At 39.6% G+C, this 14,037-nt stretch overlaps 2 protein-coding genes across 2 annotated transcripts; both read right to left on the bottom strand.

Moving 5' to 3' along the window:
* Positions 1-7,958: 7,958 nt before the first annotated feature.
* Positions 7,959-11,041, bottom strand: LOC103127644 (protein WFDC10B-like). The gene is made up of 2 exons (XM_007538529.1): positions 10,947-11,041; positions 7,959-8,085 (listed from the first exon to the last, which is right to left on the bottom strand). Exons 1-2 carry the CDS (start codon positions 11,039-11,041, stop codon positions 7,959-7,961), a joined length of 222 nt encoding a protein of 73 aa, XP_007538591.1.
* A 1,270-nt stretch (positions 11,042-12,311) lies between these two features.
* Positions 12,312-13,383, bottom strand: LOC103127651 (cyclic AMP-dependent transcription factor ATF-1-like). The gene is given in 2 exon segments (XM_016194996.2): positions 12,312-12,758; positions 12,795-13,383. Coding segments are annotated over 2 exon segments (534 nt in total). The 5' UTR covers positions 13,249-13,383; the 3' UTR covers positions 12,312-12,678.
* Between the last annotated feature and the right edge of the window lie 654 nt (positions 13,384-14,037).

Raw genomic sequence — 14,037 nt, 5'->3', positions numbered from 1 at the left:
TTGTGGTTTGGCTGGATAAGTTTTCTGTCCAAATCATGCTATAACAAATCATGCAGGTTATAATAGTTCTATCTCTATGGAAGAAATCATTATTATTGCTATTATTACTATTTATTTTTTCCAGAGTACTGCTCAATTCTGGTTTATGGTGATGCTGGGGACTGAACTTGAGATATTAGAGCCTCAGGCACAAGAGTCTCTTTGCATAATCATTATGCTTTCTCCCCAACCCCCCAAACTTATTTTCCTTGTTCAAAAGGTGGGGAAAATACTGGCAACAACTATCCATGGTTTGAAATAGGCAGTATCTTTTACCAGGACCTTTTAATCTGTAAGTTTGTGCTTTGTAACTAACAATGGATTTAACCAAATATCAGTTATAAAGAAGTTGCCAATGAGATTTTTTTTCCTGTAAGGATGTAAAATGACAAACTTTCAGATTTTATGAACAATGGGAAAATAATAGTGGCATAACAGGAAGACATTCATAGGAAATGTTATTATGGGCAATGTATTGAGAGATTTATCTTTTGCCTCATTTTGTTTTATTGAGAAGAGTTACTTGTTTCAGAATGAGAGTTCTAGAGTATAGAACTTGGCATTTCTAGACATTGCTTAAACTTAAACTAGAAAAAGCCCAAGTCTAAGCAAGAGTCAAAATGCTGTGCTTGAATTAAAAATGTGTGTGGCTTTCTCCACACTGAGAAACCTACGATTAGAGAAGAGAATGGTAGCTTCCCTTCTCTTTCCTTTTCCCTTGACTGCTAGATAAGTGACATTTTAGAGGTGGAGGTGGTATGGTTCTTTTAGTCAACTCATATTGGATCTTTGTGTTTTCTGGAATTACATCATTAAAACTGAGTATGTTGTGGGTACTCTCAATGCTTAACATATATGTGTGTGTGTGTGTGTGTATTCATTCTTTTTTATTTTGAATAGAGACAAAAAATTGAGAGGAAAGAGGGAGGTAGAGAGGGAAAGAGAGACACCTGCAGCCCTGCCTCCCCCCTGCAGGTGGGGACCAGGGACTTAATGCTGTATGGAAGGGCATGTATACTCAACCACGTGTGCCACCAGTCACCCATTTCAGAGTTTCTTTAAGTCACTACCTATCAAAAGTGATGGAATTTTCTCAGCAGTAGTTTTTTTTTTTTTTTTTTTTAATGACTGAATCTATCTCTGTTCTGGTTGGTCTATTGTGACTCCTTTTTCTGACCCAGGCATCTGGTCACTCACTCACTTTCTCTTTCTTTATGCTGAGGTCCTATGGCCTTTCTAGGCAACCTGTCTAGAGTAAACCTGATACAAATCCATGCTGATTTTTTTCTTGCATACTTTGTCCTTCTAAATTCCATAGTGCAAGATGTAACCTCTTCCTTGGGATCTTAGTTTAGTTTCTTTAGCCAGTCTCCTGCTTTTATGTAGTCTTATGTATGATTCAGACATCTACCTATCATGTCTCTACAAAACCTTGGGCACATATAAAGTGCTCTCTGGGAATTTTTCTTCTTCTTTTTTTTTTTTTTTTTTGCTTATTTATTTATAAAATGGAAACACTGAAAAGGCGATAAGATAGGATAAGAGGGGTACAATTCCCACCACCAGAGCTCTGTATCCCATCCCCTCCCCTGATAGCTTTCCTATTCTTTAACCCTCTGGGAGTATGGACCCAGGGTCACTAAGGGGTGCAGAAGGTGGAAAGTCTGGCTTCTGTAATTGCTTCCCCGATGTACATGGGCATTGACAGGTTGATCCATACTCCCTGGGATGTATTCTTTAATTTTTTAAAAAAAAATTATTTATTTATTTTCCCCTTTGTTGCCCTTGTTGTCTTTTTGTTGTGGTTGTAGTTATTATTGTTGTTATTGATGCCGTTGTTTTTAGATAGGACAGAGAGAAATGGAGAGAGGAGGGGAAGACAGAGAAGGGGAGAGAAAGATAGACACCTGCAGACCTGCTTCACCGCCTGTGGAGCGACTCCCCTGCAGGTGGGGAGCTGGGCCTTAAATGTGGTGCTATGCATGCTGTAAAGTATATGCTCCACCAGGTATGCCACAGCCCAGTCCCTAAAAAATTCTTTTTAAAAGGTCAACTGAAGGGCCTGGGAGGTAGCGCACTCACTTAAGCACACATATTACCAAGCACGAAGACCTGGGTTTGAGTCCCCTCACCCCACCTGCAGGGGTTCACTTCACAAGTAATGGGTGCATTGTTGAAAAGAAAGAATAAGTAGAAGGCAAAATGTAAAGAAATTCTGTAAGCACAACTTCCTGTTTCACAACTTTCTCCATTCATATGTCTCAATCTCTGGCAGCAACTGGAAAGGAAAAAAAAATCCTGACGACATATCTAGACAAATATGAAGCTATGGGCACCTCTACTCATGGCATTCTTCTGTATGGCAGCACTGTCTGTGTTTGGAGGAATCAGGGAACAAAACAGCAGTAGGTGATGTGGTTGGGTCAGGCATCAGAGTGGTGGGTGGTGGGGTATTGTTCTTGTTCCTCAGCAAGAGAAGAGATAATTGTGTCTGCACATCTGACTTTGGGAACAACTTCTCTGGCTTACCTTTGGGAGAATCATATACTGTTTTTTATATGCACAGAGATCCAAGAAGTGCTCAAAATGAGAGCTTTCAATACTTTTTCTTCCATCTTTGAAAGTAGAAATGAGCATCTCTCAAAACACACACACACACGCACTTCCCCTAAAGTAGTAGGATATAATATTTGTCCATATCAGGCTACTGGGATAGAGGCACCAATATGGAGTTCTATTGCTTTTAGAAGCTCTGTGTCATAGTTTTGTGTGCTCTGATGAGACTTAGTGGTTATTTCTTGACGTATAACTTTAGTTTTAGTGGCAAGATTTTTCAGAAAGTGAAAAGATAGAGAAAGACAAAAAAAAGTTTCTTAAGTGTGGCAAAACAGAGGAGCATATGGTGAGAAAACAGAATCAATGGAGGCACCAAGAACATTAAGAGAGATAACAATTCAGAGAGAGGCTGAGTTATTAAAGGCAGTGTCAGCAAGGACAGGAAGACTAAGAGAGAGAATCTGCCTTTGATTCTTCCTCTTCTAGCTTCCCTTGCTATGAAATAGTGTGAGGATGAGGAACTGGGAAATTTAAGGCCTTGATATATTCTGCCACATAAGTACAGAATTTATAGGTATGCAAGTGAATGCTGGGAGTGTACTAAACCCTTCATTGAACTTACTCTCCCAGAGACCTGCAACACTTGTAGGACCCATCAGAGCAAGAAACATAAAGAAGTCATTGCAGATGCAGTAGGTCAGTGAGAAAGCAGTGCCTAGTATTTGAGGAGGTGCTGGAAGGAACTTTACTTATAAGGTAAACAAGTATCTTAATGTAGACTTGGGGTTCAGGTTATAATCAGATTATTATACTTATAAAAAGATGCTCTTTTTTATTGGGTGGGGGCAGTTAATCTTTATAGTATAGATTCTGACATATAGCCTCTCATCTCCCCTTGACATGTGTCTGGGAGATACCTACTACACCAAGGCCACAATGTAAGGGCTTCTTTTCTAACACTTGCTTCTGTGGCCCAGATCAGCTTCTCAGTACTTCATCTCAATTTTCAGAGGATGACTTCATTGCAGAGTGCTGGGGAAATCCAACAGTTCGAGAATGCTCCAGGAAGTGTTCTAGAAACTTGAGATGTCTCGAAGAAAATTACACGTGCTGCTGGACCTATTGTGGAAACATTTGCTGGAAAAATGAAGTGAGTCAGAGAATGTAGAAATGTATATGGACAAGTTATTTTCACTGACTCTTTTCTTTTTTCTTCTTCATTGAATCTTACCTTCTCAGTTGTTGCTATTCCTAAATGGAAGACTGAACTATTTTACTTCTTAGGCATAAAAATAGCAAAATTAGGAAAGCAACTCTCTCCCTGCATATAAACAAAGCTCTTAGCTTGGGAAACTTTGCTTCTTTCATTATATAGTCAACACCTGCAATATTATTGTTGTATTACTCAATAAATGATCTTTTACTGTTTTTTTTTTTTGGTCCAGATTTTTAGCCATTGTCTTTTTTAAAGAACTTTCCATGGGTCCTTTTAGCTTAGACCCCAAATCTCAGCCTTTCTTTAGTGAATTGATCTTCCTCACTCTAAGGAGATAATTCCTGTTGTCACATGAAGTCTTCATTTTTCATCATCTGCCAGAAATTGGTTCTATCAAGCTTGAGAATACTTGCTTGCCTCCCACAGTTGTCTTGCATTTATGAATCTAACCTTTTTATCTTTCAGAAAACTGTTACACGTCTGAAACCCTGACCTCCTCCTGGGATAGCTGTCCTCACAGAGAGCTGGCCTCATGGGAGCACATTCTTTGACAAATAAACTCAATTGCTAGATGGTGGCCTTTGACTTTTTTCTACTCCTGTCTGCTACCCTTGGATGCCCTTGCTGTTCCTATATGGGCTTGATATCCTATATTGTTCCCTTCCTATAGTGTAGTTTCCTTACCTTTACTTTCCTATTTGACTACCTTAGAATAAGTAGGCTGATCTAATGCGCTTCACAGGAGAGAGGGATTTTTCTCACATAACATTTTAATATAAGCAGTTGGGAAGAAGCCCTTTTTTATTCAGTTTTCCAGAGATCAGGTTGTTTTGGGGAAAATTGGCCAGGTTCCAAGGGGATCCTCCCAGGGCTAGTATTCTCCCAAGAAGAGAGTCCTTCACACCATCGTGGAAAGAATTATAAGTGACTCACTAATCAGGTGTATAAAGTACAAACTCTTTATTACAGAAATGTGAGGTAAAAGTCATGTAGAAACAATATTAAGGTGCAAAGGAAAGCTCGTGTGACAGAATACCTGAAGGCCAAGATGAGAGGAAAGCCTGCCAATGCATCTTTCCTTTTCTTAAAGTTACACCTGGGGCTAGCCTCCCTTTGGTTTACTGGGATCACCTGTCTTTCTAATTGATGTACTGTTTCTCAGGTGTGGTTACTTTTCAAAACTCCTCCCACAGTGTAAGAGACATTTCCTTAGTTCATTCAAAAACCCATCCTCGTGCTACCTTTAATTTCTTCCCTACTGATATGGGAGAAACATGCAAAAACACAAAACAGTGGCGATATTCTGGCTACAAGGTCTCTAACAAATTTGTTTCTCACAGTGTATGAGTAGAGAATTCAAAAGCTACATATGAGCAAGATTGAACAAACAAGAAATAACTAGTAAATTAAAAAAATAACTAGTAGATGAAAAAGTCAGATTTCTGTCTGAGAAAAAGAAAGAATCCTAGAATGAAGCTTGAGGGACTGAATAAAAATTAGAGACATAAATATGAGGTCATAATTAGCTTAATATTTATATGTAGCAGAAACTACTATGAGTCACACTTATTTCCTAGCTATGCCTGCTGAAAGATCTATAAGCAGTGATACCACAGTAGCAATGAACACAAGAGCCCAGAAAGTTGTTTTCTAAATACTATTCTCCAAAAAATGGGTCAAGGATTCTAAGGAAATTGCTGGCTCTAGAACTGAGCTTGGATAATACAGGATGAACCTGGGACATCATGTGGGTCAGAAAGTAAGGCAATGTTCAAAAAGATAATAATAATGGAAAGCAGGAATCAACTCGAAAGAGTTCCCAGTGGCCAAATCCAAGCAAGAACAGTTTGATCGAAAAACTGCTAATATTGGTCTATTGGAGTCAAATGTTACAAAGCTAACAGAAAAATAGTAGAAAACTTCAAGCTTATCAAAAGCTTATCAAAAATTAAAAATTAAATATTTCTGCTGAAAATTTATCCCACCAGAAAAATCTTTCAGTCAGAAAAAAGTAAAATATAACACTTCACTTTTATTTAAATATCTGTGAAAAACATTCTGAAATACAAAAAATACTTTGAATCAGAAAACTTTAAAAATCAGAAAACTTTGGGAGTCAGGTGGTAGCGCAGTGGGTTAAGCGCACATTGGCACCAAGCACAAGGACTGGCATAAGGATCCTGATTCGAGCCCTGGCTCCCCACCTGCAGGGGAGTTGCTTCACAAGCAGTAAAGCAGGTCTGCAGGTGTCTGTCTTTCTCTCCCCCTCTCAGTCATCCCTTCCTCTCTTCATTTTTCTCTGTCCTATCTAACAACAACAACAACAATAATAATTACAGCAATAAAACAACAAGGGCCAAATGAAAGAAACTAGACAGGAGCACTATTGTGATGTGTGACATGAGAAAGACACTAGAATTATCCAGTATGCACTACCATAGAGAAAGAGCAGATTGAAAATATAAGAACAGAACAAATCATGGAAACCAGAAACAACTATGAAGATACATATTTGATCACATAAAAAACAACATTGATTAGCTATTCTTTGTAGGCTAGAACTTGAAGATTTGGAGGCTCAGACCATGGTAGAACTTGCATATGCATTTTCTCTATCTCCACAAGAGTAAAGAACTTCCAGGGGACTCATGCATATTGTTTACCAATTATGGAGGTACATATTTCTTCCAATAAAGAAAAATCGCACAATAATATTAAGGCAAGCACTCCCCTTTGTCATAGTATTTAACTGTAACCTCTGAGATGATTGGATCTCAGGTAGGATCTTGGATCTGATCAGGATCTATTTCCTAAGACTCATTTGTCCAAGGGCAGAGCTAGCTAGAAGTCTCTACAATCCCTCACATACAGAACCCTATAATGCTTCTGAGGAGGGTGATTTCTGATTTGATGGACACAGGTTTTATCCTCTGGTGGCTCCTTCATCGATGTGCAGCAGGAATCATTACAGTGGAATTAACACTGCCTCTAGCATGACCTGCCTGGCTGAATTCTTCAGTTACCTCCATACTGAAATTGTCTGCATGCCACGTAGTGATTGGATTTACCCTCAGCACCCATTCAGAGGAGCTGTGATTGCACAGAGCAGTAGGCAGTGTGTACCCAGTGATTAATTTTCTCTGCTTCACCATGAGACCATGGGCAAGACCCAATGCCATCCTGTCAGTGAATCTTTGTCAACACCACCATAACCACTTGCCTACCACCCACCTGATGGCTTCCTGTGGGTTAGTAAAAAGAACGAGATCATGAGAAAGAATATTTGGGAAAGGTGGGGACCACTCAGATCATAGAGGGCAGTGGAAGCTCAGGTCATGGCACCCCATTTTACACAGCATCTTATATGGGTGGCCATTCTGGCAGGGGTGATGGGGTGCAGCATAGGAGTCAATGTTATGATTGTGGTCTCAGCTCAATGGAGAAGGGAGTCAACAGGGATCCCAGAGGAAACATCCTCATCTAGCCACTTTGTCACCTACACTCTTGTTTGGTCTGGGGCATGTCACCTCCCAGCATTCACGGCCATCATTGTAAAGAGTGATTTGTCTCAACCTGACAAGCAGAGTGTGGAGAAGGGGTGAGGTGAACCAAGACTTGGAACATGAATGCAGCTCTTAGTGGGGGCTGGGGGGTGTCTACTCTGTGGAAGGGAGGGTGTGATCTCCACCTTCTCATGGTTACTTGCCCCTTCTGACTGCGGGGCCAGGAATGTGCTTTGTAGCTTTGGGAGAAGTCACACATGAGCAACTTCTCCCTCTAGGAGTTCTGTCTCAGTGAGCAGAGTAATAATGGGTCCTGTCATGGTTATGTGAGCCTAAAGGAGAGTGAGTAGAGAAATATGGCAGGGGAGAAAGATCAAAGGCCTGTACCCAGAAATGCATGGTCATTTTATGGTTTGCACTGGGTTCTCAGTAATGACAGTTAATGGCTGTAACACAGGCAGTTAGTTCTATTGGAATTTGAGCTGGTTTACTTGATGGGAACAGGAAGTCAAGAGAGTATGGAGGGTGTCATTCTTGCTTCTATTCTTGTGTTCAGGCTTTGAGGTCCTTTGATGTCCTGTCACAGGCAGTCTCTGAGCAGGGGGAATGGGGATGCTGGATACATGGCACAGTCTGTGTCCTACTCACAGGACATTCATGCAGATATTCCCACAGAAGGCTGAACAGCATATATTATTTGCTTGACACTCTTGGTCATATTCACACTGATGCTGGCACAAATCTATTTTGATGTGCTTGCCACAGCTTTGTCTTACTTGTGGCTGCTGTGTTCCTGAAACTGTGTAGAAGTAGAGTCAGTAGAAAGAGGCCCCTATCAAACAGATCATCTCCCCCAAGACAGCAGATCCAGTCCCATTCATGACTCATGGATACTTATTCTCTGCCCCTTGAACACATCCTGCTACTGTTATTTACTTATTTATTTATTTATTTATTTATTTATTTATTTATTGTACCAGAGCTCATCTCTGGCTTATGTTGGTGTGGAGGATTGAGCCTGGGACTTTGGAGTTTCAGGTATAAAAGTATTTTTCATAATAACTATGCTATCTCCCCCATTCCTTGTACACATTTAAATATATATATTTTTGTCACCAGGGTTATTTTTGCAGCTCAGTGCCTGAATCCACTGTTCTTGGTGGCAATTTTATTTGATAATGAGATACTGAGTGGAGTGGGGGAGGTAGAGAAAGAGAGATACCTGCAGTACTTGCCTCACCTATGATGATACTTCCTCCCTGCAGGTAGGGAGTGGGGTATTAATCCTGTGTACTTAGCCAGGTGCATCACCACCTGACCCATCCCACCCATCCCCTGCACCTCCTGCCTTAAAGTGTACTTCTGTGCTTTTCCAGTAAACCTCAGTGCCTGGGCTTCTGGACTCTTCATAGACCCACACTCAGGAACCTGTGCCTCCATTTTGTTTTATCTGTTTATTAATTCATTGGTTAGAGACAGAGAGTAATTGAGAAGGAAGTGGAGGTAGAGAAGAAGAGATAGACACCTGTAGCACTGTTTCACCAGTCATGAAGGGGTGAGGGGCTTGAACTCCAGTCCTTGTGCATTGTGACATGTGCTCTAGTGGATGCATTACCACTTGGTCCCCTCTTGTTTCCCTCATTAGTCATGGTCCGAGTGAAGCTACTCCCACACAACCTATACTCTCACTCTGAGAATGCAATGAGGCCAGAGACATCGTCCATACCACAGTTCCATTTCTCCTTTCTTCACATTCTCTGTCTCTACTATCTCTGCCCTTTCTCAGGAAATACTGCATTCAATATTTTCCTTCGCTGCCACCATCCTATTCCTCCTAATGATCATTTACTTACTTTCTCCCTTTACTCTATTGAACATTTATTATTATATAAAAGGCATAAAAACCAGGTGAGTTGTATATATTATTAGTTTAATCCCTATGTTTTGAGAGATATTAGTTCTTCTTCTTCTAGCGTTTGCCCTTCTTCTGTAGCCAGTCAACAGCGTCAGGTTGAGCCTGATGTAAAGTTTTGAGACCTCCTTTGAATCTGGAGAGGTGGCAGTCGTTGACTATATTAGTGAAGATTAGTAACAGAGGGAGGTTGAATAATTTCATAAAGTCAGACCAGAGGGCAAATGGTATACCAAGAGTTCAACCCCCTTCTAAAGGATCTCAACTCAATTTTTCCCCCTTTCTTTCTTTTTTTTTTTTTTTTTCCTTGTGAGATTTAATGGTTTACAGTACAGTTATTGGCAAATTTCTCACCTCACCAAGAGAGGTGTCTGCAAAACACTCTTCTTCACCTCATCTTGGATGGAGCTTGAAGGAATCATGTTAAGTAAGATAAGCCAGAAAGAGAAAGATGAATATGGGGTGATTTCATTCATGGGTAGAATTTAAGAAGTAAGAACAAAAAGCAAAACTTGGACTGGTTTGGTGTATTGTACCAAGGCAAAGGACTCTAGGGAAGGAGAGCAGTGAGAAGAGTAGAGAAAAGGGGAGGGATTTCAGGTCCAACTTAGTTTTTAGGTGCTTTGTTAGTGTAGCCAAGTGTTCCTGGGGCAGTGACTCCCTTTGAAACTGCACTTCCTTACCTACAAACTTTGGAACTTTGATGGTCTGTATCATCTAGTTCTGCAATAGTTTCTTATTGTGACCATAAAATATCAACAAGTATTTAGTAGCTTAAGTAATACACATTTGCTATTTTATATTTAGGTACTTCCCCCCCCCCCCCCATCAGGGCTATCACTGGGGCTTGGTGCTGGCAATATGAATCCACTGCTCTCAGCAGCCACTTTTTTCTTTTTCTATTTTATTTGATAAGACAGAGAAAAATCAAAGAGGGATAGGGAGATAAAGAAGGAAAGAAAAGTACCTGCAGACCTGCTTCACAGCTCCCTTTGCACATGTGGAGTGCAAACTCAGGTCATTATGCATGATAATGGATCTGCCACTGCCCAGCCCCCTAAGTAGATACTTAAAAATCTATTCTAGAGGATCAGCAAGACAGTTGGCTTGGACAGTACACTGGTTTTGACAGGCTCATATCCCAGGTTCAAGCCTGGCTCCCACCATACTAACGGAAGCTGTGTTGCTGTCATGTTTTCTTTAACTCTCTATCTGAAAAAAATTGACATGGAGCAATGAATCCCAGATGACAAAAAAAAAAAAAAAGTTTAACATAGCTCACATTGGATTTTAGTTAGGGTGGAGGAAGGACTGATTCCTTATGTAGGTTCTGGTGGTAAAATTTTTCTTTGTCCTCTAGAGGACACCTGAGCATAATTTTCACTTGGCCCTGTACACCCTCAAAATTGTTTTCCCAAATGTCATTTCTTATGTCTTTTCCTAAAAACACCCATTACATATGTGCATAGATCAAAGAAGAAATCATCCACATTGATTCTCAATACAGTTTTTTCTATTTCATGTACCCCATTACTGTTCCCAGGGCTGGCCAAAGAAACTGGATAAAACCATGTGGAAAGATTCAGAGTCTTCACACTGGTGTGAATAGAGCAGAATGTGCTGAATAATAGCAACTTCTCAGTCCTCTCTAGAGCTGACAGGCTCTCCGTACTCCTAGCCTCCCTTGGCCCATGCCCAGCTCTGTGCCCCAGCCCATCACCTACTCTGAAGCTTCTTCCATCTTTGGTAGCCTCCCTGGGCCTGCAGCAGCAGCACACAGAGGACCAGGAGTCTCAGCAGAAACTGGATTGACATGACTCTTCTCAGAATAGTAGTAAGCTGTGAGTCTGAGACAGAAGCACTGGAGAGCTGGGAGTGGATGGGGAGAAAGAAGGAGCAGGCTGCTGGGCTCCTTCCTGCCTCTTCTGGCCAAGGCAGGGCAAAGCAAGGAGTCCTTGTGTATTCTCCTTACCTGCTGCTTCCCTTGACCTGTTCCAAGTGGGGTTGGGTTACTCCTCCTCTCTCATAAGCAACCCTTTCTTTTTGTAACAGAATTTGCCCTCCTGAAAGATTAAAATCTATATATTTTCTTTCTCTTTTTTCTGTTCTTATTTAAAAACTTTTTTTTCGAATTAGTGATTTAATGTTGATTTACAAAATTATGAGGTTAAAAGGGTATAATTCTACATTTTCCCCACTACCTGTGTCCCTGTTCCCTCCAGGAACTACTGGAAGCTGTAGTAGTTCTTGCAAGGTCACAGATATGGGTTGACTATTATTTCTATTTGTTTAATTTTTTTATCAAATATCCTTTATTTCATAAACAATATGATACATATTGTATAACAAGCACACAGTAGTTATTCAAAGTGTATACAATTTGGAATAAAAAGGCTGAACAATGGTTTACTGATAGCACTTCTGAACTTTGGGTAAACTGCATATAAACTTTATAATTCAAACATTAGTGAATAAGCAAATTTTAATTCCCATAATATAAAAATTATGCTTTGAGATGCAAAATATATTTTCCCAAATAAACTATATAAACATTTAAAATCATTAAAAACTCAACATTATAACATAAATATTAGCTATAAAAATATGCTGGTAGTCACTTTCCTTATAAATGTACCATTCACTAATTACATAATAGTCTCTGACATAAAACTGCCTTTGTAACTGTACTACTACTTTAGAATATGAGAAATTTTACATTAAATCAATTATAAAATTTTCTTGAAAACTTTGGTATGCATCTTCTGATTTTTTAAAAATACTCTTAATATCATCTTGAGGCCCTGTAACAGTTCTATTTCCATTCTGATAAAAAAAAAAAAGATTACAAAATTACTTCACTCCTTGCATGATGTACCTTACATGCCTTCTAGGACAGGCTTCAAAACTAGTTACCCAGCTCTCAAAAACCCTCTTAAGTCCAGTAAACAAACTTTTAAAAACCCATTTAGAAGACTTGACAATAGGACATGTCTTACATAATCAAGTCACATAATGTATATACCTAGTTATTCATTAACTTTTTTATATTTGGAATTTATTGACAGAAATAAAATAAATACACACAATTGAAAAAAGGTAAACTTGAAGAAATTCAAACTACAAGGTAAATTGATTAATTTTTTAAAAATTCAACTTACTAAATTTTATCTGCCACTTCTAGATTATTGACAACTATTGTTATTTCGAGCATTCAAACTGATGGTTTGCTTTCTGTTTCTTGAGTAAGTTTGATTTTTTTTTACAGTTTCCAGTTGTCAGTAACTTCTTTGAGGCCACTTTCCACTTTATCCTCTGTCACAAGATCTCTTGTATAAGTTGAGTTGAAAACACCTAGATAAAAATGCTTCATTTTTTTGATCTTTTAATTTATAGATTCCACTACAAAGAAATCCATTTAATTGTTAGGCAAGTCCACAAAACATTCTTAAAAATCAAACACTTTTATGGGAATAAAGGTTCTTCAAAGTCTTTAGCTCTTCTATCAGGGTTTAGTTCTGATTTCAGTCTTTAGCTCTTCTATCAGGGTTTAATTCTGATTTTCCTGGACCGCAACTCTTGTTTTCCAGGCATTTCACGTATTCTTTCTTCTTTCTGCGGCTTTCTCGAGCAGCTTCTCTGTTTTTCATCAACCTGATTTCTCTTTTCAATTGGGGGTCATCTGTCTTAGTGGTCTGCGATGTAAGAGTCACAGGAGATGTCATCACCACAGTCTGTGGCTGTGAAGTAGCTGAGGGTGTGGTATGGATCTGATAGTTCTGCATATCTCCTGATGCAGTCTGTATGATCACCTGATTGCTGGTCACTAGTATCTGCTGTCCATCAGAGGTCTGTGCATACTGAAGAATTGTTCCTTGCTGAGTGCTGCCTGAATTTGTCATGGTGAATGCCTGAAGTCCCTGTACTCCATCTGTGCCTGGACTGGCCAGCTGTAAGGCTCCATTTGGGGTGATGGCAATGTACTGTCCAGTGCTAGTCTGATAGATGGGAGCTGGGACAGACATAGAGGTGACAGCAGAAACTCCAGGGTTTTCTCCGTCTCCTTTTCTGCCTCGTGTATCTTCAGAAGATAGGTCTTTCAAAATTTTTCTGTAAGATTGGCGCTGTGCGAGGATCCTGTGGACTTTCTGTGAGGAACCTATACTGTTGGATGAGTCCTGAGACTCCTCACTTTCTAATAAAGATGATACCAGCCAACTGTCTTAAGCCACCGTTTCCCCGGCAGTCATAGCTATGGCTGGTGGCATGATCTACAGCAGGCCCTACTTAAAAATTTTGTAATTTATTATTTAAAAAAATTTTTTTCCTTATTGTGGGATTGACATTTGACAGGAAATACAATAGTTTGAATATGCATAACATTTCTCAGTTTTACACATAGCAATACAACCCCCATGAGGTCCTCTTTCATCTTTTTCTAGGATCTGTATTCTCTACCCCCCCTCCACCCCAGTCTTTTACTTTGGTGCAATACACCAATTCCATTTCAGGTTCTACTTGTGTTTTCTTTTCTGATCTTGTTTTTCAACTTCTGCCTGTGAGTGAGATCATCCCATATTCATCCTTCTGTTTCTGACTTATTTCACTTAACTTATTTTCTTCAAGCTCCATCCAAGATGGGCTGAAGAAGGTGAAATCACTATTTTTAATAGCTGAGTAGTATTTCATTGTGTATATATACCACAACTTTCACAAACACTCATCTGTTGTTGGACACCTGGGTTGCTTCCAGGTCTTGGCTATTGAGGGTAATAGACAGAGGTGTAGAGAAACAGTAAAAAAAGAGAAAAAAG

Source organism: Erinaceus europaeus, chromosome 1, assembly GCF_950295315.1.
Source record: "Erinaceus europaeus chromosome 1, mEriEur2.1, whole genome shotgun sequence".
Taxonomy (NCBI): domain Eukaryota; kingdom Metazoa; phylum Chordata; class Mammalia; order Eulipotyphla; family Erinaceidae; genus Erinaceus; species Erinaceus europaeus.
This window is presented reverse-complemented; position numbering and strand designations above follow the sequence as displayed.

Bases quoted from the DNA above. Each gene is read 5' to 3' on its own strand.
- LOC103127644 (XM_007538529.1), bottom strand. From the start codon at position 11,041: ATGTCAATCCAGTTTCTGCTGAGACTCCTGGTCCTCTGTGTGCTGCTG. The intron at 8,086-10,946 runs GTGATGGGCTGG...GCCACAAGTAAG, and splicing joins TGGAAGAAGCTTCAGAGTAG to ACAAAGCTGTGGCAAGCACA.